The following is a 26954-nucleotide window of genomic DNA, read 5'->3' on the forward strand; positions in this document are numbered from 1 at the left end:
TAACATCTTTGTTCCTCAGGCTATAGATCAAAGAATTTAACATAGGACTCACAAAGATATAAAACACAGCTACAATTTTACCCTGCTCCACAGATGTTTCTGAAGGGGGCCTCAGATGCATGCAGAACAGTGTCCCATAAAAGACAGTGACAGCTGTCAGGTGGGACCCACAGGTGGAGAAGGCCTGGTGCCTTCCCTCAGCAGAGCGAATACGCAAAATGGCTCTGAAAATGAAAATGTAGGAGATGAGAATCATGGTGAGAGAGCAGGTGAGGTTGGAACCGGCCACCACGAACATGGCCATTTCTTTGACATGAGTATCTGAGCAGGCAAGGACTAACAGAGGTGGATCCCCACAGTAAAAGTGATTGATTTCATTGGGTCCACAGAAAGAAAGACGAAGCATCAGGATGGTCTGGGCCAGACCATTTGCAAAGCCATAAGTATAAGAAATCATGACTAGGGAGATGCAGACCCTTCTGGACATTTTGCTACCATATAACAAGGGTTTGCAGATGGCCATGTAGCGGTCATAAGCCATTGCTGTGAGCATATAATATTCTGTGATCGCCAAGGCAATGAAACAGTGGAATTGTATAAAGCAACCAATGACAGAAATGGTTTTCCTCTTGGATAAGAAACTAACCAGCATCTGAGGAGTGATATTGGTGGCATAGCAGAGATCTAGGAAGGAGAGGTGACTGAGAAAGAAGTACATTGGAGTGTGAAGTCTTGAGTCACTCCTGATTAGCAAGATCATGCTCAAGTTGCCAATCACTGTGATCAGGTAGATGACCAGGAATACCACAAAAAGGATGGGCTGCAGCTCTGCTCGATCTGTCAGACCCAGGAGAATGAACTCAGTCACCTCTGTGGAGTTCTTCTTTGACATTGTGTTTGCTTGTCTTCAAAGGAGGTCTAAATCAAGGAAAGAGAGACTTATGCATTTTATCATTCATCCATTATCCCCATCATGTCCTCTGATACTTCCTCCTCTTCTCTCAAACTTGTAAATACAAGTGGCATAAATAAGTAATCTAGTGACCATGCAATGGATGTTTTAAATATCTAAATTAATATAGACAGTTTTAAATACACATAGTCATATTTTAAATGATTTCTGCAAGGCTTTTTGTATTTGAAAATCCTTTATCTTTTTTGCAGCTCTTTACCACATTTGTTCATTTACAAACATCTTAAACATTGCTTTTCTTCAGAATTGGAATGTCATTTATCTTCAGTATACCTCTTGATGTGGTAACTAAAGCATCATCATTGAAACTCATCTGTTCTTTACAGCTGAATAGACTTACTGCAGTGGGACTGATGAATGGCTCACAGCCTTACAGAACTGGGATCTGTCTACCTGCCCTCTAAACTCAAGTGTGTTTTCAGCTTGTCCCCTGTCCCTGAAGTGCATGTCCTTTGCCCCCCACTCTCATCTACCTCAGGTGTCCATCTTATCACCAGATCTTACTTAACTTTTTTTATTGTTGTTCATTTACAGTTGTCCCACTTTTTTTCCCATTGCTCTCTCCAGCCCCACGCTCTGTCCCCCAACCCTGCTCCCACAGTCAACCCCCACCCCATTTCCATGCCCATGAGTCATGTGTTCATGATCCTTGACTTGTCCCTTCCCTTCCTTTTCCCCATTGTCCCCCTCCTCCTTCCCTTCTTATCACTGTCAATCTCTTCTTTATTTTCATGTTTCTGGTTCTATTTTGCTCATCTTTTAAGACTCAGCTCAGGATGTCCTTAGCTTTCTATATAATTGCCCAAAGAGCAAAAATCAGTTCTTGCAATACAAAAATAAATCTAGGGGTATTTTTGATAAAAACAGATGTGCATACAGTATATAAACAATATATATATGAATATAGAGATAAACACATATGCTTATCAGTGCTATTAAATGTTCATGGGTATAGCAATTAGGAGTAAATAATGTGTTAAAACTCCCTGTGGTGATGTTTTAATACATAAATAATGAAAAAATACAATACAAGAATGAAAAAAAATGGTTCACAAATATTTTCCCAGATCATAATAATTAATTTTATTGTAACTCTACCTTATTTTAACTCTTGCAAAATTGAGACAAACTCTATGTGAATTCCATTGAAATTCTTTAAAACATCTAAAGGGTCACACTGAAAAAATAATCATACAACCCATACAACTGAGACAGTACCTAAGATATCATAAAGAGCCATCCCCCAACGTGTCTTCAGGATAAAAGTTACCATAAAGACCATTGTTGAAAATTCTGTGTCCTCCTTCAATAACACCTGTGCAGCTATGTCCATGTAACAGTGATTTTTGATAATAGCTGCAATGCCAAGGATGAACACAGCTCACTTTATAAGGCGCTTTGTAAATGCATCAATCCAGCATTCTTGTTGATTGTGTTACCCTATTCTGCACTTGAGGACTTTGCACCTCAAGGTGCAAAAGTAATAAAATGTAAGACAAGTCACCTAAATCAGCAAAATCATAATCACTTTGCAGTTTTTTCCTAAGTTCATAAGATTATAGTTATAGCCATAATACACAAGTACTCTTTTGTGCTTGGATTGTATTTTAATAAGTATTTATTTATTGAAATGTTAACCAAGAGTCAAAACAATGAATGTCTCATTCAGTTTCTCTTGTGATAAAATGAGGCAATGCAAACAAAACTTTTCATATTAGCCAGCTGATTAATTCCTTTATGGTAATAACCTTGCTTTAAAGAAGCAGAATACATCCTTCATGATTTAAGCAAGGAAAACTCACCTAGAAGTACTTGCAAGTGGACAGAGTGAGTCTGGGAACCCCCGAGGTTTGCACTCTTGACATTCACCCTCACTCTGGGGCTCTTTCATACAATGCTTGCTGCCACTGTCCAGTCACCCAAAGAGTAGAGGTTAGTCTTCAGCTTTCATGAGAATGATGCCTCCTTAGCATGGGGTCACAGTTCAACTTAAAGTGGAAAAATTAATTTAGAAAAAGCATCTTCATGAAGTGTGTTTTAGTCATTTTAAATAATATAGACAATTAAACCTACAAGTGACCAAGTGCCTATGAAATGGGTGCAGAACATCATAAGGCAAGATGCTTATAATTATACAGTAGCACTGCTAACTCAGAATGAATGAAAATGGAAACGCTATTTATATCACCCCTTTATTTTACCATCAGTCAAGAGAGAATAAGCATGGCTAGTTATGGAAAGCAGACAAGAGTGTTCAACAGTTACTGTACATATGCCATGGGACTTCTTGTTCCAATATGTCATGTCCTCTAATTCTCATCTGTGGGGCCTGGGCACGTTATTCCTCTCTCTGTGCCTAAGATTGCTTGTGCATAAGGTTTGCTTACTAATAGCAGTTCCTTCCATGTCAGGGAGTTAATCAAGGTAAACCTTCTAAAATATGCCTGTCTTAGACTGAGCACTTAATAAATTGTAGCTACTGCTGTTATTTGGTGAAGAGTCCAGTTCTAGCCTAAAACAAGAGGACATAAAGTGTGGGGTCCTTGGAGACAAGGTTATCTAATCTGTAGCTATAGCCTCAGTGGCACGTAGACTGATGCCTTCTCAAGTGGAGGCAACTCATGATTATGGACAGGATGGCTGTTCTCTTTGGTCTAATTCCTGCCTCATAAATACTACTTCATGGTTCATTCATTAATACTTGCAGTCTGAGAAGAATAATAGAGTGTAAATCAAGACATTTGCTAATTCATCACAGTATATTTGTGCCAACTATTTTTATTGAATAAATACCTCTTTCTAGATCCCAAAATATATTTTACAATACCTAATCCTACCTGTGAAAGAAGGGTGACTTCTCAGTGGCAGCATGGATATGAAAAACCTAAAGAGTTTATAACAGAATTATTGCATAAGGATCAAATCCCTGTAGTTCAATTATTTGTAGCACAAAACCACTCAGACAATAAAAAATCACTACTGTTTTATTCTTTTCCACATCCTAAGCTCACTAAGGACATAATTTTTTCCACTCCCCAATATCACCAGGGAATCACATTTCCCAAGACACATGAAGCCATAGAATTTCTTACTTAACTTATGCTTCAATATCTTAATTTTTAAATTTGTATAAATATTATTTTTTTGTTTACAATTTGTGATATAAAATAGTACAGTAGTATAGTGAGAAAGGTTGGAATATGAAAACCATTGGAAGATCAATTCACTTTTATTGATCTTGGACCAGTCATTTTCTAATTCTGAGCCTTGTGATCTACTTTTCAATGGGAACAATAATTTGTAGCTATGTGGACACTGTGGATATATAGATAACACAGATGTACTGGTGGTTCTCCCTTTGGCACCCTACCCAACCTGGACTTGTTGCTTTTCTTCTCTGCTTTGCTTAGTTCACCTGAAGTTTACTTTATGATCAAAGCATCAGAGCTCCATGAGTAACCAGTTTCTAGCACAGTTTGGCCAATGAGAGAAACCACCAGATTTCAGAGTTGAAGAAAAGGAAAGATAGCTCAGTTTCTACCTCATTCCCTCCAGCTTCACAATCACAGTGACAGACTGGCTGCATCTTTCAAAGGAAGACTCATGATGAGGTGTTTGTTGGTGAAGAAATTGACCTGGCCTAGCTCTTACTGGGCTCTGGGGCCTGCCTGGCCACTGCAGGACTAAGAGAAAGAATTTCTTCTTGAAGTTACCTTCCAGTTGCTTACACTTGTTTGACTGATTTATTTCACACTGCTTATATCTTCTGTCTTTTCATTAAATTCCTTTTGAGCAGTCTGAGTAGAATTCTGTTTTATGCTGTGTCCTTGGCTCAGGCCAGAGCAGCAGGCACATAATAGTGATTGAATAACTGTTGCAGTAAAAGTTGTAGCAGTAATGATTATTATAGTAATATTAATTATTAATTTTGTTAAAGTTTCGGGGTTTTTCTGAATTCACCATTTTTGGAGGTGAAAAGGCCATTGAATGACCCTCCTTCTGGATCCTGAATTAACTGAGGACTACATATACCAGTTGAATACTAACATCACTAGCATTATGGAGGGTAAATTAGGATCAGAGAACATGGTTTCAAACACACTTTTCTGTACTCTTGCACTGATCTGAAGTCACTCAGACATAGCAGAATAGTGACATGATTCTTACTTATTCCCCCCTTTCCAGAACCATGGGCAGTCAGCATGTCTGTTTGAGGTGAGACATGTGTACCAGTCACAGAGAGGACAAGAGGATGCTGAGCCAGAAAGCTGCAGTATTTCTTTTCCTAAGCACCCCAGTCTTCATTTGCCTTTTCAAGGTAAGTATGTAGGGGTGCACAGAGGCAAGAAGTTGAAGTGTACTTCATAGTCTTTCCTTTAAAGACATTTAGAAATTTCTGCATCAATGTTTTTATCATAGTTGGCAACCCCCTTTCATCTGCTTATGCATTCCAGAAAACTTGGAGTCGTTGTTGATCTCTCCCTCTCATTTCCACTAGATCCCGTAGCCAAGTATCATCTCTATGACTTTTTAAATATTCGACTCAAATTTTTCTACATGAAGAGAAAGAAAAACAAGAACAGTAACAAGAACAAGATAAGATCAAGAGGAGAGAAAAGAAAAAAAAGGTATTTCTGCAATTGAAAAGAACTTCAAAATGGTCTGCAAGTATGTTCTAAAAGTATTAGACAATTCCTTTTCTTAAAATTTTACAAATTGTTATTAACTGATTTCATAAGTAAAAATTTCACCCTCAGGGAAGTGCTATAAATGCCAAGTTCAGAACTGCCTGGAACAGAATTCCCATTAGACATTTTAATAAAACCATATGGTTTAAAGTGTTTTCAGAACAAGCACAGAAGAATCTAAAAATAATTTTTGAATGAAACATAGTTCTTTTTGTGTCTTTGGAAAATTATCAATTTATCCAAGCTTCAGGCTTTTCATCTATAAGAAATAAATTATGATAGCTATATCATTGAATTACGGGGTTAAACAAACTTCTTTTTTCCTTGTAATGAATATGTATATCCATTTTTGAATGCTTAGCATATTAGTAGCTGGTATCTAATAAACACTCAACAGATAATAGTAGTTGTCCTGTTAAGGAAGTTGCAAATGTATGCATTATATTACATCTATGAGGTAAAGAAAACACAAATTGCTTAAATTCTCTGCAATTGCTTTGCTCTTTCCTAAGAGCCAGTGTTGGAGGAAGTCATTGAAAAGACTTACTTTGTGCGTCCCTCTGGGGTTTTTGTTTTTGCCTCTAACCTGCACGGTTACTGTTTGCTCTATTGTCATTCACCATGGTGAGTGCATCTGTGGGTCATTGCATTCTCATAGCTGATCACAGTCTGCTAGCTTTCCTGCTGATCCACCTGTACCTTGGTTCTTGAGAGAACTACAGACCTGACCTTAGTCTGCCCCTTATATTCATTCAGACCTGGCCTGGGGAGTCTGCTGTGTAGTAGGTAAAACACTCCAGACATCAAATCTCAGGTATTTTGATATTCCCCTATAATGAATATGCTGGAAATCTGGACATTAAGGTACTGCCCATGCCTTATGGAGACTAAAGAAACTGAAAATCTCAGTTGAAAATCAAAGTTCAAGTGGGAACTGATTAAATGAGCTGAGTCCAAAGTTTACTTTGCTTTGGCTAACCAACAAATTAATTCAGGGCAAGAAAATTGGGACAGCTTGTCTCAGAGAGATTTCCTAAGGCCCTAAATCTTCTTTTGTGATTTTTTTCCTATTCACTCATTTGTATGCCCATGACAAGAGTAAAGCTTTCAGCTCTTTACTTTCTCTCTGTCATAATCTACATTTCTCTACACCAAGCATTAATCAGTAATGGAATTCAGGAGAGGAAGATGGACCCAATCACATGGAAAATATAATACTGTTATATATTTTGTTATTTATAACAGTATTATGATGACACTGGACCAGAAAAAAACAGAATTTTATTCAAATTTCAAATACTAATGCAGATAAGACCCCAATAGAAAATGGATAAATTTTTATATAGAGATGTATATAATGTATATACATATATATGTATATTATATACATTTGTATATGCATATATAATATATGTATACAATAAATGCATATGTGTATATATATATGAAATCATGAAATAACATATCTTTGTATAAGTGGTCCATGCCAAGAAGTCTACTTGAATAAATTTCATGTACACTACCTTTTTAATGAAATCTGAGAGTCTAAAAATTGATTCCCTATAACTTACACTTTAATTCACAAGCAGAAATTGCTAGTAAAAGTGACATAAATTTCTGTTTACATGAAAGATCACTATTCACAACTTTCTACTTCATCTCAATATCAAAATCAAACCTGTGTGTTTCCAAGAAAGCAAAATATAACCAGAGACATTGAAATAAACAACAAACTGACAGTAACGAGAAGGGAATGGGGAAGGATAATGAGGGGAAAGGGAAGGACATCAAGAAACATGTATAAAGGATATACATAAAGGGGAGGTGGGGATGGGTGGGGAGACTGGTGGGGGGATGGTGACAATTGTACTTGAGCAACAATAAAAAAATTAATTTAAAAAAAATTCATGTCTTTGCATTTACTGAAAGTCTTTGGACATCAAATAACTAATTCATACATTAAGATCCTATCCATTAAAATGTAACTTTTGTAAACACTTCCACAGGGAGTCTTAATGATATCCCACAGGTGATTTCTTGATGAAAGCTTTAGGAATTAGTCTCCCAAAGTTAATCATGAGGTATAAATGTTCCTACTTTGGGGACATGCAGGGAGGGTAAGGAATCATTCTCCCTCCACAGGTGACTCTGATAGTTCTGAAAATTCAGAACTTATGAGAAATATGGTTTGATTTCTTGCTTTTCCTCTTTTGAACATAAATAAAATTAATAGTGATCAGAAAAATTACCTCCTTGAGACAAAACCATCGGCAGACAGACCTCAGACTCTTTCTGATACAGACAATTGATGACTGGTGATAGAGAAGGAGGTCAGACAGGTCTTGAAACCTTCCCTGACTGTATTTACAGATCCATTTCACAACACAGCCATGATTTAGAGGAAGTTATATATTGAATTTTAGCCAACTCTTGGAATTCAAGAAGTACACACATCACAATTTTCTTTTAACTTGTTTATCTTCTCTGAGTCTGGAGTCTGAGAATTTGGCACAAGAAAATATACTTCTACCCCATATTCCTTTAATAATATCATACGCTTATTTCTAAAAAGAAAGTTTACAGGATTTTGGGTAAGTGAATATGAGATTAAGGATGATGAAGAAAAAAGTTAATGTGAACACTTTTCCTTCCTCATTTGTAGAGGCTTCTCTTAGGTTTTTCCAGTTTAGATTGAACTGAAATTTTTGCAGTGCTGTATCCAGGGTCATCAAAACAAGTTTATATTATTCTGTTCAAAGGAATCTACTTTCTTCTACTGTGCCTGTATCCCTTGCTCACATTATTATGGATTTCAATGACTTTTCAGCTGAGGGAGCCCACTTGGGTCAAAGTTCTCCAAAAAGATTCTATAGGGCTTAAAGTTCTTGTTTTCTTTCCCTTGCACTGTACATAGATCTTTCAATTATACTTATCATAAGCATCATTGAGGTTCTTTTCAATAATTCTATTATTTAATCTGTAATGATTTTACATATTAAATTAATACTTTCTTCTGGATATTTTTATGCCTCCCATTTTCTGACTTATTTTCCCTTGGATTGATAGAGGAGCACTGAATGAAGAAAGAGGTGTCTCTAAGATTTGGAGTATTTCCATCTGGGGAAAGTCCATGGCATTTTGGACTATACCATGTGATTTTCAACGGAAAAGTCCTTAGACACCACCAACACAGACAACCAGTGCTAGCACTTCTAAAACTGAGCACTTCTAAAACTGAAATCTGCCCTGGCTGGTGTAGCTCAGTGGATTGTGCATCTGCTGGTGAACCAAAGGGTTGCTGGTTCAATTCCCAGTCAGGGCACATGCCCAGGTTGTGGGTCAGGTCCCCAGTAGGAGATATGTGAACCACAAGCACATATTTATGTTTCTCTCCCTCTCTCCTTCCCTTCCCTTCTCTATAAAAATAAAAATAATTTTTTTTTAAAAAAATGAAATCTACAGTGAGAACGATAACAAATGGGTTCTTCTCTCCCATTCCCTCACTTCAGCTCACCAATTGAAATACAACAATACTAAATCTACTTTCACAGCTGGAATTTCTCATGTGTACTCCAGACTACACATAAAGAAACACAAACTCTGTACTATATGTAATAAATAATAGAATGGTGTTATTTTTTATAAGGAACTATTCTTCCATTTCCATCTGTTGCTTGAGTGCATGAAGACTTGAGTGCATGATCCTACGATCATGGAGGCTTTCAAGAAGATGATCTCTTTCAGTCCTTCTCAACCCAACAGAATACTATGAGGGCTAAAGGAAATAGCTGCAGTTTTCTCTTCTTCAAACTAATAGAAAAAAATTTGTGTACATTCATGACAATAAATTCTACACTTAGGGGAAATCTGTGGTAATTATCAATTCATACATTAAGATCCCATCCATTAATATGTGACTTTGTAAACATGTCCACAAGGAGTCCTAATGATGTCCCATACATGATTTCTTAATCCACTGTAAGAGGAATGTACAAGCTAACATGTAAAACCATGTAATCAAAACTCTTTTATTTAGTTTAAACAGGGAATTTCCATTGCCTAATTCAGTGCCTCGTCCTTAGCTGTGTGTTAAAGTTATATGGAAACTCAGAAAAATATGTCAATGTGTGTGTTCCACCTAAGTTGAGCTGAAACCGAAGTATCAGTGTTCTTAAACATTTCACACCTGATTCAAATGTGAAGCCAGGGTAAATAATCCCAATCTAAGTATTACATTTGTAAATGTAATATTTTAGTAAAGCAATAGAGTTCATCTTTAAAATTATCACAATTTTTAAGTCAGGCACTATTATCACCAGCCTGTGTTATTTGAAAAAACCCCTGATTGTGCTCCCTCCTGTACATTGTTCTCAACACAACTAGAGTTTTTAAGTAATGCAGTCTCTACTGGTAACATCAGGAAGTTAAGAAATGTGTGAATAAACCATCTGTTATGAGTTGGAAAAGTTATTCATTCATCCATTTATTCAATTATTGGGTATAGCATATCAATTATCATTCAATCACTCACCCAAGTTCTGGGGATATGACACAAATAAAGTTCCTGTCCTCGCATAGCTAACTTTCTAGTGCAGGGGCACATAGCAAAATATACATAAAATGATTTGTGTAAATAAATAATAATTTCTGAAGTGATAAATGACATGGATAAAAGTAGATCATGGTTCATGATTCTAGAACCATTGGGAATAAAATCTAACTTAGAAAGATGGCCAGGCAGTGTCTTTCATAGGAGGTGTTATTGCTAGAGAGGTCTAACTGAAGTGATGAAATGCATCACTCAAAGATCTGGAGGAAGAACACTCTAAGCAGAGTAAGCAGTATGCTCTAAGGTCCTGAGATGAGAATGAATCTGCATGTTTAAGAAACAGCTAGAAAGTCAGTGTGGTAGGAAATGAAAGACTGGAGATGAAGTGGTCAAAGAGTTTGTGGAAAGGGATAGGAAGACATGACATAGTTCTTATATGTTCTTATAAGTTCTTATATGTTCTGTCTACAAGTTTAGATTTCAGCCGAAGTGTGATAGAAAATCATGGACCATTTTACCAAGTCAGTTGCATGATGCCATTTCTGTTTACAAAAGATCACTGGCTTGTGTTGGAAGACAGAGAATTTCAGTTGTAGAAGATGGAAGTTTATCATGGTGGCTTAGGCAAGAGATCATTTTGGGTTAGATCTGACTTAGACCTGACTGGTAGTCAAGGGTTTGAAATCAATATAATTGTGAAGTATTACTTGTTGATTTGGAGCAAAGAAATGGCATAAACAGAGCATCAAAGGACCAGAAGTTCATGTCTGTGGAAGGGTAAGTACAAAATGAGGAAGAAACTGAACCTGAGTGAATACATGACAGGCTTCCCAGAGGGATTTGTGCTACTCTAATCACAGAAGCTTTGCCTTCTCTGACAATGGTAGAACCAGTCTACATAGAGTTGTATATTCTCCCTATTCCCTGATCAAGCATTTTTGTCAGTAGCCATTTTGAACATCAGAGGTTCCAATTCCAGAGCCTAATTAGGGACACCCATCAGCTAGGTCCAATTCCACATGCGCCAGCCCACTTAGGGTGGGAGTTGCAAGGCAGCCAGCACAGTGTGCCCCATGAACTTGAAATATGTTTCTCAATTATATTGTCCAGTTGAATCAGCACCACCAATCAGCTGCAGGCATCTATTAAAATTCTTCCATCTCTTAGAGAAATAACCTATTTAAAACTCTCTTTCCAAAACCAATTTGAACAAGTGCTCATTTTTTTACTCTCTTCTTGGTTTGCATACAATTTATTTCTCTCTTATATCTGAAAAAGTATTCTTCTCTTACTAGAGAATATGAAAATGAAGATACATTTCCAACACAATGGCACTGAGCCAACTGAGTTTATTCTGCTGGGATTGACCAGCCAACCAGAACTGCAGCCCATGCTTTTTGTGAATTTTCTCCTGATTTACCGCATCACTCTGGTTGGGAACATTGGACTGATTTTATTAATCAGATTCTCTCCTGAGCTGCAATCCATCATGTGTTTTTCCCCTTCCCCTGTAACATGTGTGGATCTTTTTATTCCCCCAATATCTCTACTCAGATGTTTGTTAATTTCTTATCTGGGAAGAAAGCCATTTCCTGCTGAGGGTGTCTAGCCCAGTGTTTTGTTTTTGTGACTCTGTTCCTTACTGAGTATTATGGGCTTGGTGTCATGGCTTATGACAGACACATGACCATCTGCAGTCTCCTGCATTACAACAGCACAGTGACCAGGCCACTTTCCCCTTACCTCTGGGGGTTCTATGGTGGGCATGGTGCACGTAATTATCAACCTCTTGCTCATCCTTTTGTGAACCCAGCATCATTAACCACTTCTACTGTGCTGACCCATCTCTCTTAATGTTGGCATGTTCTGGCACTTACATAAAGCAAACTTCAAGGTTTGTGTGTGCAGAGATTAACCTCACAGGTTCCCTTCTCATCATCCTCATCTCCTACCTTTTCATTGTCATCATCGTTATGAGGATCCATTCTAGTGAAGGACAGTGCAAAGCCTTGTCCACCTGTGCCTCCCCCGTGACAGCTGTCACTAGTTCTATGGGTCCCTGTTCTGCATGTATCTCACACCAGCAAATGAGCAGCCTGTTGAGTAAGGGAAAGTTATGGCAATGTTTTGTATTTTTGTGAATCCCATGTTCAACCCATTTATCTACAGCCTGAGGAACAAGGATGGGAAACAGGCTTTAAGAAGAGTGTTTATGAAAAACCTTGGTACAATGGAGAAAAGTTTTCTTTCAACAGTATCAAAATGGAAAAAAATAAGTCAGAAAAACAGTCAAAAAGCACCTCTCATTGGTTGTGCCTAAGTGAATTTCTCTGGAGTAACAGTAACATTTGTATGTATTCATAATTTGGGATCAAGTGAGATTCTAATGGAAACCAAGAATGGAAAAGTTGTTTGGAAATGAGGGTTGATAGCAAAGACAATAGCAGAAAGCTGGTGTTTATCATTAAACCTGCCCATGTCTCATTCAATGTCTCATTTACACTTAATTCGTTAGTCAAGTTTTTTCTCTCACTCTTTAGGTCATCAATATCAAGCATCTTATATCCATCCTATCAGTAAAAAAATGTGTTTTACACTGTATTTCTTCCATAAGAAAGTAATTTACAGCCCTATGATATATTATATATATTCCTTTACTGAAAGCTTATTATATTCTCAGAAAAGGTCATATCTCTGTTTTCAGATATTTGCTTTCAATATACTTTTGGTACATTTTATATCTACTTTTCTTAAACATAAAACCATATGTTTTTATTATCTCAACAAATAACCTGATATTTTATATTTTAATAATGCAATAATATGTTTTGTTATTTTCCTTTAATCACAATAAATACTTTCATTAATGGGAGATACCCATTCTTGATTTAGAATTTTTATTTCTTCCATAAGAGGTTTATACCATTCTATTCCTATAATATTAACTATGACTTGTTCTATAATTTTACATATTATCTTTCCTTTCTTGTTTACTCACAAACCATTTTAAAGTAACACCTGTTTTAATATGTATTAAAACTTGGTTTACTGTTTTACAACTATACTGTAGCATAAGTCTATTTCAGATTGTTTGATACTCTGAAACTGGTCTTTTATTTTATTTTATTTTAATTGTTTTTCAAGTATAGTTTTCTGTCCTTTACTCCCATCCCAGCCCACCCATGCATCCCTCTCCACCTCCCTCCCATTTCCAACCCCTTAGTTTTTGTCCATGTATCTTTTATATTTGTTCTTGTAAACTCTTCCCATTCTCCCCTGAAATTCCCTCCCCTCTCCCCTCTGGTCACTGTCAGTCTGTTCTCTATTTCAGTGTCTTTGACTATATTTTGCTTGTTTGTTTGTTTTGTTGTTTAGGTTACTGTTAAAGGTGAGATCATATGGTATTTGTCTTTCACCGCCTGGCTTATTTCGCTTAGCATAATGCTTTCCACCTCCATCTATGCTGTCACAAAGTGTAGGAACAGAAAGAATGAAACTGGTCTTTATTTAAAAGTATAATATAATTTAATATTGATATGGCACATTATAGTAGTATACACTTCCTTTTAACATTTAGGGGGTTTTACTTTTATCTCTTTAGGAAAATCTTTGACCACATAAATTGTTATATCTGACCTTTATTAGATTAAGAAAGAATTTCACAGTCTTATTTTTAGTTTTATTTTTTTTGATGTAATGGTGTGTGAAATCACCACAAGTAAAAGAGTATCCAAGTTTCCCTACACCCTCAAAAATACTATGATCATTCATCTTATTGTATGTGTGAATATAACAGATATAAATTGAGCACAGAAAACATCACACATCAGATATCATTTATTAAAACTCACCTTAATTTGATTTACTTTTTCTCCATTTCACAACATGCTAGCTGCTATGATGCTGATGTTTAAAGTTGAGATGAAGAAAAAAAAACATTTATTTGGAAGAAATCTCTCTTAGGAAGTAAACTTCTGAATGAAAGAAAAATTTTGTTTCTAGATAAAACATCGTAAGTAGAGATACTGATAATCCTTTGCCTCATCTCCCACTCCCAAGACACAAATAAGTTTAATGTTGTTTACCTCTGCAGATCTCAACTTACTCAGAAGCACAATATTTTTAGGAGGAAAATAATAGAAGCTTGAATTAGAAGGAACCTGGATGACATTCTGGCTCAATACTGTTATAGAACAGTATTGAGTAGAACGGTACTGAGCTAGGGAAGGTCATCAAGAACACATGACTGCTGGTTTGAAGGTGGGAACTGGACCTTGGTGATGGGAGGCTCCCCATTCCCTCCTCTGTGCTTGGAGGCCCACTCCTCTCACCTTCCTAGCACTAGAAGCTGCTCAAGAACATAGCCTTCGGATAGTGATGTGGAAATGAGACTATCTGAACTGGGTACATAGCTAAACCCAGTTGAGGCCCTGTGTGTGTGACTGTACCCAGGTAGGACCTGTATATAAACTTAGAAGTTTTGTGGGGTGGATGCAGAAATCTGCTCTTCTTGCCACTGCCCAACAAAAGCCTCGTAAGTGAGTTCCCTGGTTTATTCAACCTGCCACCCACCAAACTGGAGTGGTCAGCCTTTTTCTTAGGTCTCTTCTTGTCCTCACCATGCTGGGGACTGGCTTCAGATTATAGCTGGGAAGCCCCCAAGGAAGTTGTCACCCAGCATAAATCCCTACTTTTTCCTACATTCATATTCCAATTCTAACATTAATAAATATCCCTTAACTTTATATCCTGGAATCTGGATGATACTGAAAGACAGCTATATTCACCACTATATCACCAATGCCCACTTGGATGATACTAGAAATATGCACTTTTTTGTTTTCTTCATCACAGCCAACACACCCTTATAAGGGATCCAGTCATACATAACCAGCCTCTGTTCCATCTGCGATAGGCCTGAGTCCAGCCAGTTATTCATTGCAGGCAAAATCTTCCACCCCATGTGTTTCTATGCTCTCAGCACATTCTTAAAATTTGAATAACTGAGTAAAAGTGTTCAAACACTTTTAAGACTCCTTAAAACATAATGCCAAATTGATTTCCATAAAAACTATGTATCATTATTTCTACACCATCAGTGTAGAAATTGCCATACTTGTTGAACTCTCTTGAAAAGAGATTCACAAAACAGTACCTTAATTCATAATTTTGATTACTGACATTTTTTATTGGCAAAAATAAAATTCAGTAATGATAAGATTCTGTATTTAGGTATCTTTGCTGAAAAAAATATGTTGCATTATGGACACAGGTATGGAACAGAAATAAATGTTTGTATAAAAGCATTCATATATAAACAACCTTAATGTGCTAGGTTATAGGCTTTTTTCATGACTAGGCCACCAGCACCTCTCTGTCTTTCTGAAAAAACAGTTTAACTGGATTGTAACCTTTCAAATCTGAGAAGCCCTCTCTCTGGCCTCCATTTCATACATCTCCCTTTCTAATCTGGATAGAACAATCATATTAATACTAAATGATTTCCCACATTTTCCAATAATCTACAGTGAATGCACATTGTTTATATTGTCATATTTGATTTCTATGTATATGTACACATACACCTCATGAACTGAACCATTATTGCAAAATTTCTGTATTAAAGTTTCTTCATGGGATATCTAGAAGCATCTGATTTGAGTTCTCAAAAAATAAATTTGAAAAGAATAATAGTTAAGATAAAAATTTTTTACAAAAATTAAAACATATTTTAATCTGCATTAATTATAAGAATTTGTTTTCAAAGCCCTGGCTAGCGTAGCTCAGTGGATTGAGCACGGGCTGTGAACCAAAGCATCGCAGGTTCAATTCCCAGTCAGGGCACATGCCTAGGTTGCAGGCCACAGCCCCCAGCAATCGCACACTGATCTTTCTCTCTCTGTCTCTCTCTCTTTCTCCTTCCCTTCCCTCTCTAAAAATAAATAAATAAAATCTTTAAAAAAATTAACTAAAACATTCTGTGAAAATTCACTGACTATATAAAATTTTAAAAAAAAGAATTTGTTTTCAAATACATATATATGTCAAGAAGAAATAGAAAAGAATTTATTAAGTGTGCAATAAACATAACATAAAAATTAGTGGAAAAATAAATGGTTACTTAATAGATAGTAGGAGAGAATGGGTTAGAATGTGAAGGAAAATGTTGCATACAATATTCTAACATATGATAAAATTGTATCTCAAACAATCCAAGGTATTCTCATAAAATATGGCCATGAAAAACAATAATACAATATGGACGCTTGCTTATTTAAACTTAAGTTTGAGAAAAAACACAAAACAAATAAGACAGATAAAATATTTTCAAATAAAATTGTAAATATTCTTCATGCCACAAATCATCAGAGATCAAATGTACAATAATCATCAAACTGATAGATGTCCCTTATTCTTTAAACATATATTTCAATTCTTCTGTTCAATGAAAACAGATCTTTTTCCTAAGAATTACAGCAAAGAAACAAATACTCTTAAATGACATTTTCTAATAACAAATGTACAGTGAAATGTTTATTCTCAAACAGTGTTTATCATAAGTGTCAACTTTGATGACTAAGTTTGACTCTTTCTGAAGAAAAATTTACCCAAAGAAAAAGTTAGCAAAGCCTTAAAAAATGTTGAGATTACTTAATTCAGCAATTTCTCATTTAAGGATTTATCCTAAAAGAACAATCAGTAAGATACATACATAGAGTTCTCAGTCAATTATAAAAAAATAGCAGAAATCTCAATATGATAGAATAATGGTTTGCAAGATAAACTAAGTGAACAAAAATGCTAAATGCAGAGAGCAGTTCTCTTTTAATAAGTAAATTTTAGACTTATTTCAAAGTTGAAATTGAATTTTATTACAAAATTGAAAAATATTTTAGTAGTTTTCAAAATATGTATGTAATACTTTTATAATTAACTTCAAGTATGATTCAATTTTGTGTATTATATTACATTAAAAATGGTCCTCACTACATATATTTAGTCCATAAGAAATACAAACATAATACTATCAACTGAAATTAATATTCAAATTTGTCTATGGGAAATATTCCAAATTTTATACATTATAAAACTATATATGAATATCCGTTTATTGAGGAAAATGTAACAAAACACAAACAGAGGTTGTTCATTTGTTTAGGACATAAGACTGATAAACATTACTTCCTTACATCTGTCTGTATTTTTAGTTCTATATAGTGAACATGTTTGATAGAATCAGCCTATATTCAATCAATTGAAACTTAAGAATAGAGCCCAAATTTCTAGAACTGTTGGTCATGTAGATATTTCCTGGAAAACAAATCAGACACAGTACAATAAATGTAGTAGTTGATTTCATATGGACATTTGGTATTGTGGTCTTATGTAAAATTAAAGTCCACCTGCCTGGTGTAGCTCAGTGAATTGAGTTCAGGCCTGTGAACCAAATGGTCACTGGCTCAATTCCCAGTCAGGGCACATGCCTGGGTTGCAGGCCAGGTCCTCAAATAGGGGACACATAAGAGGCAACCACACATTGATGCTTCTCTCCCTCTTTCTTCCTCACTTCCCCTCTCTCTAAAAATAAATAAAAATAATTTTAAAAATAAATAAATAAATAAAATAAAAGTTCACAATCTCAGAATACAAAGCATTTAAGGCAATTTAAAAAAGGTTTAACATAACTTTCCATTTGTAACCATGTCATTGACTAATAAATAATGCATGGATTAATGTGAATAAATTATGTATCTCCTTATATAGCTTTTCTTAATATCAATTATTCTCAATGGAAATTTTGAAAACTGTTACAGACTAATCTAGAAAATAGTGAGTCACACACAGATTTATGCACCAAAGTAAGCATTGGGTGTTTGCTTCCAGAAGGATTTCTACACACCTACTCATCTGCATACGCTCTAAAGGCTTTCTTGGGTCTGCAGAAGCCAGCTGATAGACACTAATAACTTTTAATATATTAGACATAAGTCAGAACTACTCTGTAAAAACTACATCTACATTGACATTGCACTTTACTGAAGATTGAATTACATTCATATTTCTGGACTCTTATAAGGAGGTGTTGACAGTGTATTTTCAACATCAAGGAATGTAAATGGTATTTTAAAATGAAAAAAATGTTTCTTAGGATGTGTATAATATGTGTGGTTAGGGGAATGCACACAGAAGGTTTAAACCTCTGAGTGATCCACGTATTTAAAATTTCTTCACTGTAATTCCAAGCATCAGAGCAATTGTTAGACACCACACATTGAAGAATAAATTATTCATAGTTTTTCAAATACCAGTGTTAAACTAATCACCTTATTTATAACTCACTGTGGTTTTGAAGACTATATAACTCAAAGCAAATGGGTTTCCAATGTTTCCATCAGAGTGAATTAGATTAATCACCAAGAAAGTGAAGATAGTGAAGTATTGGATGGAATTATTGAATATAGCCCATTTATTATGAAAAGTTCTCTGCTAAATAAAACATTTTCAATGTCAATATTACAGTTTTATGAGAACAATATCCTTAAAGTTACAAACTTTGACAAGAAATTAGTAAATGTCATTGAGAGTTCATGGCAATAAATAAAAATGATTACAGAGCAGGAGGTTTGTTCTTTGAAGAGAGTCCCTCTCTCATCACAGAAACTTACTCAGTACAATAAACAGATGCCTAACCTGCGCTTTTATGGAAGAGATGTCCCCTCACTGTCTGCTGCAGGGCGTGGATCACATGCTTGTTCCTTAGACTATAGATCAACGGGTTCAGCATTGGGCTCAAAAAAGTGTAAAAGACTGCAATTATTTTGGACTCCTCTACAGATCTCTCAGATGGGGGCTTTAAGTACATGCTGAAGAGGGTCCCATAAAATATAGTGACTGTTGTCAGGTGGGAACCACAGGTGGAGAAGGCTTTGTGCCTGCCTTCAGCAGAACGGATCCTCAAGATGGCTGCAAGAATGAAAAGGTAGGACAGGAGAATGATGAAGAGAGAGCTTGAGAGAGTAAATCCAGCCACTACCAGCATTGCCATCGTTTTGACATGGGTGTCAGAGCAGGCCAGCATTATAAGAGGAGGATCTGCACAGTAGAAATGATTGATTTCCTGGGAGCCACAGAAGGACAAGTGAAAGGTCAGCAGTGCCTGAGAGAGTCCATTGAGGAAGCCAAAAACATAACATACCATGACTAGAGAGGTACAAGTGTCCTTGGACATTCTGGTGCTGTAATGTAAAGGGCTGCAGATGGCTACATAGCGATCCAATGCCATTGAGGCAAGGATGTAAAGCTCAGTGATCCCCAGAGCAATGAAGAGAAGACACTGTGAGAAGCATCCAGCATAGGAGATGGTCTTCTGGTCTGAGAGGAAATTGTACAGCATACTTGGGGTGATGTTGGAAGAATAGCAAATATCTACAAAGGAGAGGTGGCTAAGGAAGAAATACATGGGTGTTTGGAGGTGGGAATTGGTCCCTGATCAGCACGATCATGCACAGATTCCCTGTCAGCGTGATTAGGTAGATCACCAGAAACACCCCAAACAGGATCTTCTCTAGTACTGGGTCATCTGTGAGTCCCAAGAGAATGAATTCTGCCACTGTAGTGTGGTTTTGGGAAGACATTTTCTTATCCTTTGAAAACTAAAAGTCACAAAGAAAAGTGAGGGATTCTGCATTTATTTTAACCACCTCATATTTACTTATTAATTTAGTCATTATTGGGAAATTTCTCTTTTCAAAACTACACAAGTGTTGCCCTGGCTTGGGTGGCTCAGTGGATTGAGTTCAGGCATGAAAAACAAAGGGTCACTGGTTTAATTCCCAGTCTAGGTGCCATGCCTGGGTTGCAGGCTCAGTCCCCTGCAGGGGGTTCTCCAGAGGCAATCACACATTGATGTTTTCTCCCTCTCTTTTTCCCTCCCTCCCCCTTTCTAAAAAAAATAAATACAACCTATAAAAAAATACACAAGTGTCTATATAAATATATTCACCCTATATCTCTGTGTTGTCCCTCTCTTCCTCTCAATATATCAAATAGATATATACATTCTCTCTCTTAGATGTATGTGATTATATATGTATATATAATTCCAGTATGTATTAATATCTATAATGTAACAATATTGCATATTATATATCTTTTTACATTTATGTCTATCATTTTGGAGAACTCCATATATGATATTTTTTCAAATATCGTGAATAAATAAAGCCAAAGGAATGAAAATCAGTCATGAAAAACAGCATCTTAGCATCATTCAACTGAACAAATGATGGAAGTTAGTTTCCTAGGGTCCCTCCAGCTCTGATTCTTGTAGTTTCAAATACAAAATAAGATATATATATTCAATATAGTATTTTCATTTAAAAATCCAGTTGTCTGACTTCATGTTATGTAGAGGACTTTCAGTTATTGAATCTTATCTCTTTGTAACTGGCTAAAATGTTACAGAATAAAAAATTGTTTTCTCTGTTTTGTAAATTAACTCACTCATTTATTCATGTACACTGAAAAGCTTTGATATATTTCTGTTCTAGGTTCTGGGTTGACAGCATGAAAACTATTCCTCATCTTCACACATCATATATTATGGGAGAATTAAACACAGAGACAAAGATGTATAACATAATGTCATTTAGAAGCAAGTATTATGAAGGAAATGAAGGCAGGATGTTGTCAGATGTACTTTTTCACCCACATGAGTGAGATACTAATTTCCACCCAAAATAACAAAACATGTTTCTGTGAACAAATGTAGAAAATGACCTACCTGTAATAGATGACTTACAATATTTTGTAAAAATGAAGTAGGAAGATTTATAGTGTATTTCTTAAGAATATTGTCTAGGGCATTTTTAAAATAATTTTATAAAACAATTAAAATAGCCTTTGTTCCTCAAGAGAAATTTTTTAATTTTATGCTTTGGGAGCTAGAGTCTCCTTTGAGGCCATTTACCCCTTCCTAACACTTATACACACTGCTGATATTGTGTATGGGCTTTTTTAGCACATATAGAGAATTTAACTGTCACTTTTAATACTATGGAAGACTAAATATGGGAAAATAAGTTTTGCAGTTTTAGTATAGTAAAGAACAGGGAATTCCAATCAGAAAGCTTAATGGTATAAAGAGTGAGACGAGGTCATGTAAGGAGAGTGAAGAGGAGGAAGGTGCAGTAGTGTAGAGATGTGAGGAACAGAAAAACTAGGAAAGCCACAGACTGAAAAACAGTGTCCACATTAAATAATCCTGACAAAGTCTTGTATCTAGAATACATGATGGTTCTGCACAATAAACTAATCAGCCCAATTTTTAAAAGTCTAAGAAGAAACTAAACAATTTATTTAAAAGATATATGAACAGCCACCATACATGAAGAGAATTTCAACATCCATCCATAATTGTCAAAGAAATGCCTCTTGTAACTACAATGAGATACCACTTCAAGCCCACATCAATGGCAAGAGTTTTTTAAATAGATAATAAAAACATAACAAGGTCAAGTACTTGAAACTCTCAGAATAAATTACTTGATGGAGTATAAAATGATTCATATGCTTTGGAAAACTGGCTATTTCTTATAAAATTTCATAAAATGCTATAATTCTTTATAAAATGATGGCCCAGTAATATTAATATTTATCCAAAAGAAAAGAAGGCATACCCACTAAAAACTCAAATGTATATTGGTAGATACATACATTTAAATATAGTGAAATATCCCTATAATTGAATACTAATCAGCAGTAAATGTTTTTGAAAGACAAATAATACAACTAAAATGAATCTCCAAAAAAAATCTTTTTTTTAAAGATTTTATTTATTTATTTTTTTAGAGAGGGAAGGGGGAAGAGAGAGAGAGAGGGAGAGAAACATCAATGTGCGGTTGTTGGGGGTTCTGGCCTGCAACCCAGTAATGTACCCTGGCTGGGAATCGAACCTGGGACACTTTGGTTCCCAGCCCGCGCTCAATCCACTGAGCTACGCCAGCCAGGTAAAAAAAAATCTTATACCAAGAGGAAGATAACTTCCAGGAAGGCAAAGTTGTGCCCAAAACCTGCTTCTCCACAACAGTAATGAGAACACTGACCAAAGTTGTAAAATCAACTTTTCAGAACTCTGTATATCACCCAAATGCTTGTAACAATTCCAAGTGTTTCTTCAAGCCAAAATGTCTGAATCTTGTTAGGAAGAGTGAGCTTTGGGGAGTTTTCATGTGCCTTATTCTCACCCTCTCTCCCTACCTGCATAGCAGTCTTAAAATCAAAACATGATTACATGGCTGTATACATCTGTCAAATCGCATTAAAATGTCTACATTTTACTGTAATAAATTTACCTTTGTAAATTAAATAAACACACACACATGGAGGCACAATGTCAGTCTCTAGCCAAAGTTAAATCAAACAGGTTGGCAGGCAAGCATTGAAGGCTCGAACTTACTTCAAACACATTTTCACCTTCCAAATTTTAACAATTACATCATGGATGAAATCCAAACTATACTATAAGGTCATAGTAATCAAAACAACCTGGTACTGGCATAAAAACAGACCCCAAGATCAATGGCACAGAGTAGAGAGCTTGGAAATAAACCCACTCCTTTACAGTAAGTTAAAATTAAACAGAGGAAGCAAGCACAAACAATGGGCAAAATACAGTTTATTCACTAAATGGTGTTGAGAAAATTGGACAGATACAAGTAGAAAAATGAAACTAAACCACCTTCTTACACCACACACAAGAATAAATTCAAAATGGAACAAAGACTTAAATGTTAGAACCAAAACCATAAAAATCCTAGACAAAAACATAGGCAGCAAAATCTTGGACATTACTGGTAGAAAATTTTTATCAGGTGTATCTCCCCAGCAGGGGAAACTAAAAGAAAAAATAAACAAATGGGACTACATGAAACTAAAAATTTTTTGCACAGCAGAGGAAACCATCAACAAAATAAAAAGACAACTCACAGCATGGAGAACATATTTGCCAATGCATTTGACAAGGGGTTAATATCCAAAACTTGTAAAGTATTTACAAAACTCAACACCAAAAAAGCAAACCACCCAATTAAAAAATGGGCAAAGGAGGGTGTGGAGAAAGGGGAACCTTTTTGCAAGGTTGATGGAATTACAAGTTGGTGCAGCCACTATTGAAAGCAGTATGGAGATGCCTCAAAAAGTTAAAAATGGATCTGCCTTATGATCCAGTGATCCCAGTTCTAGAAATATATCTGAGGGAATCCAAAACACTAATTCAAAAGAACATGAGCACCCAATGTTCATTGCAGCATTATTTACAGTCACCAAGACATGGAAGCAACCCAAGTGTCCATCAGTACATGACTGGATAAAAAAACTATGAGACATTTACACAATGGCATACTGCTAGACCATAAAAAGTAAAAAGATTTTTTCCTTTGTGACAGTATGGATGAACCTGGAGTACATTATGCTAAGTGAAATAAGCCAGTCAGAGAAAGACAAATACCATATGATTTCCCTCATATGTGGAATCTAATGAGCAAACAGGATCTTGCGTATTCTATGTCCCAGGCCTGATTACCTTGGGGGTCCGCCATTTCTGGTCTGGGCTGCACCACCCCTGCTATTTCTGCAGGCCTGAGAAGGGCAGGAGACAGAAGAAGCCAGGAGACTTGGATTTCTCACACCTAAGAACAAAGACTCAGGCTTTGACAAAGCCGAGGGAGCAGGGGTTGATGTCCATCACCCCTTCATATCCACAGCCCCAAATCTCTTCCTTTAGGGCATTCCCATGTGATCACATCTGTCTTAGATTCATTCTCTTTCTTAGAGAATTGTTACCTGTCTTTGACTGCCGATCATGCAAGGGAGCCAGGCATTAGAACAGGGAGCATTCATGCCAGGGAAATAAGTTTTTGTCTCCTTAGTGGCTCCTGGTCCAGCGGTCTTTCACTCAGCCTAAGTCACAGGGGGTTACAACATCCTGAGACCAGGCAGGGCAGTCCCCAACACAAATACCATATGATTTCCCTCATGTGTGGAATCTAATGAACAAACTGATCTAACAAGGAAAATGGGGACAGACTTATAAATGGAGAGCAGGATGAAAGCTACAAGAGGTTACAAGGGGTTGATGAAATGAAAGTTTCATTTTCATCAACATTTTGAGGATCCATCCCAGGGAGGACATTGCAAAGCCTTGTCCACCTGTGGCTCCCACCTGACAGCTGTCACTAAGTTCTATGGGTTCTTGTTAGAATGTATCTCAAACCAGCAAATAAGCAGTCTGTGAGCAAGGGAAAATTGTGGCAGTGGGGTTTTTTTTTTGTCTGCTTGTGTTTGTTTGGTTTTTTGATTGTTTGTTTTTGTGGGTTCATGCTGAATCCATTCACATACACTCTGAGGAAGAAGCTTGTGGAATATCCTTTAAGAAGAGTGTTTATGAGAAACCTTGGTGCAAGGAAGAAAAGTTCTATTTAACAGTTTCCAAATGAAAAGAAAAAGAGTCTCAAAAAATAAGATTGTATTCGTTGTTGGTTGTTCCTGAATGCAATTCTCTGAAATGACAGCACTATTTGTTTTGATTTTTATTGAATTTACTGACGTGACATTGGTTCATAAAATTATCTAGGCACCAAGTTTATAATTTTATGCTTTATCTCTATATTGTATTGTGTTTTTACCACCCAAAGGCAAGTCTCTCTCCATCACCATGTGTGAGAGGAAATCTGGTCCACAGAATTCCTCCCTTCCATGGATGGGAAATAAGTCGTCCCAGAAGCAATCTTGCTGTTTCTGTGGAAAAGTGGATGGTGAATCCCTCTAGTAGGGAATGCACTGAGCCCTTCTCCCAAATGGCTTTTATTGGGAATGGTGTATGTAGGTGTACTTGGCATACATGCATAGTTCATCAATCAAAGTCAAAAAGGCTATCATCATACAAAAACAGGTATTATCTATAGATAATAATTGAAGGAACACAGGGATTTGTCATAGGCCAGGGCCTGTTAGTCACGCTGACACCAGAGTGTTTTTAAGAAGTGTTTCATGAGACAAGGGGTTTACTCCTTATGTCTTCTTTTAAAACTTTATTTTAATTGCTGTTGCAGTACAATTTTATATCTTTTACTCCCATCCCAGTCCACCCACCCAACCCTCCCCTCCTCCCTCCCATTTCCACCCACCCATAGTTTTTAATCCATGTGTCTTTCATACTTGTTCCTGTCAACCCTTCCCCTTTACCCTGAAATTCCCTCTCCTCTCCCCTCTGAACACTGTCAGACTGTTCTTTATTTCAGTGTCTTTGGTTATACTTTGCTTGTTTCTTTGTTTTGTTGTTTAGGTTCCTATTAAAGGTGAGATCATGTGGTATTTGTCTTTCACTACCTGGCTTATTTCACTTAGCATAATGCTTTCCAGTTCCATTCATGCCATTGCAAAGGGTAAGAACTCCTTCTTTCTTTCTGCTGCATAGAATTCCATTGTGTAAATGTACCATAGTTTTTTGATCCATTCATTTACTGATGGGCATCTAGGTTGCTTCCAACACTTGGCTATTGTAAATATGTCTTGAACTTAAACATCCAGTTTAAGGGCTATACAAAACAGAACGAGCTTCAAAGGATACAATGTATTTACTAGGCCTGATTCCCACTGGAACCCTGAGTGTTAAAGTCAGGTCATGTCTGCAACCTGCATTACCTGGTTTTCCACGGAGAATTACTAGCCCCTTTCAGAGTCTGCTCTTGCAGAGCTGCAGTCTCAGAAACCACACAGAGTGGTCCCCAACAACCATTCATCCTCGGTTTACCTTCTACTTGCCCCCAACTTATGTGATTGTGATTCTGGGAATATGCCTGAAAACATACAAAACACTTATTCAACATAGCACATGCACCCCTACATTCATTGTAGCGTTATTTCAGAGTCAAGATTAGCAAGCAACCCAATTGCCCAGTAGATGAGTGGATAAAAAAGCTGTGGTACCCTTACATGATGGAATGCACTCAGCCATAAAAAAGATGGAAATCTTGCCTTTTTTGACATCAGGGATGGACCTAGAGAGTATTATACTGAGTTCAATATGCCGATAAGAGAAAGACAAATACCATATGATTTCACTTATATGTGGAATGTAGTGAACAAAATAAACAAACAAAATAGAAAAACAGATTCATAGTGACAGAAAACAGACTGACAATTGTTAAAGGGGAGGAGGGTTAATGGTCTAGATAAAAAAGTTGAAGTGATTAAGCCAAAAACTCCTCATAAACATAGACAATAGCATGATGATAAACAGTAATATTTTTATGTATGCATAGCTTGGGATCAAGTGAGAATCTTAAAGAAACAATGAATGAGAAAGTTGTTTACAAATGATGGTTGATAGGAAACACAGCAGCTGAAGTCAGGTTTAGTCTCACTCAAGATCTTATTTATCATTAATCAACTAGTGAATACCTTTTTCCTTTCACTTTCTTTGTTACCAATATTGAATATCACTGAGCTACTCTTACAAACAAAGTGCATTACAATATATTTCCTGAATATGAAAATGATTTATTTTCATACAATGTATTATTATGTTTCCTTTCATGAAAGCTGATTATGTGCTCAAAAGAAATTCAAATCTCTAATTTTGATGGTTTTTAACCACTATATATCTGGTACATTTTTAGTGTACTTGTTTTAATATAAAACAATGTGCTTTATTATTTCAACAAAGAAAACAATATTGCATGTA

General features: G+C 36.2%; 1 protein-coding gene and 1 pseudogene across 1 annotated transcript in view; both read right to left on the reverse strand.

Moving 5' to 3' along the window:
* Window positions 1–892, reverse strand: part of LOC123831451 (olfactory receptor 1030-like) — a 1039-nt gene extending 147 nt beyond the window's left edge. The window contains exon 1 of the mRNA XM_045858328.1: window positions 3–892. Within this exon, the coding sequence (XP_045714284.1) occupies window positions 3–892 (890 nt within the window). The remainder of the gene's footprint in view (window positions 1–2) is intronic.
* An 18004-nt stretch (window positions 893–18896) lies between these two features.
* LOC123831479 lies at window positions 18897–19845 on the reverse strand (annotated as a pseudogene).
* Between the last annotated feature and the right edge of the window lie 7109 nt (window positions 19846–26954).

Source organism: Phyllostomus hastatus, unplaced genomic scaffold (assembly GCF_019186645.2).
Source record: "Phyllostomus hastatus isolate PE091 unplaced genomic scaffold, TTU_PhHast_1.1 phas_scaffold_177, whole genome shotgun sequence".
NCBI lineage: Eukaryota > Metazoa > Chordata > Mammalia > Chiroptera > Phyllostomidae > Phyllostomus > Phyllostomus hastatus.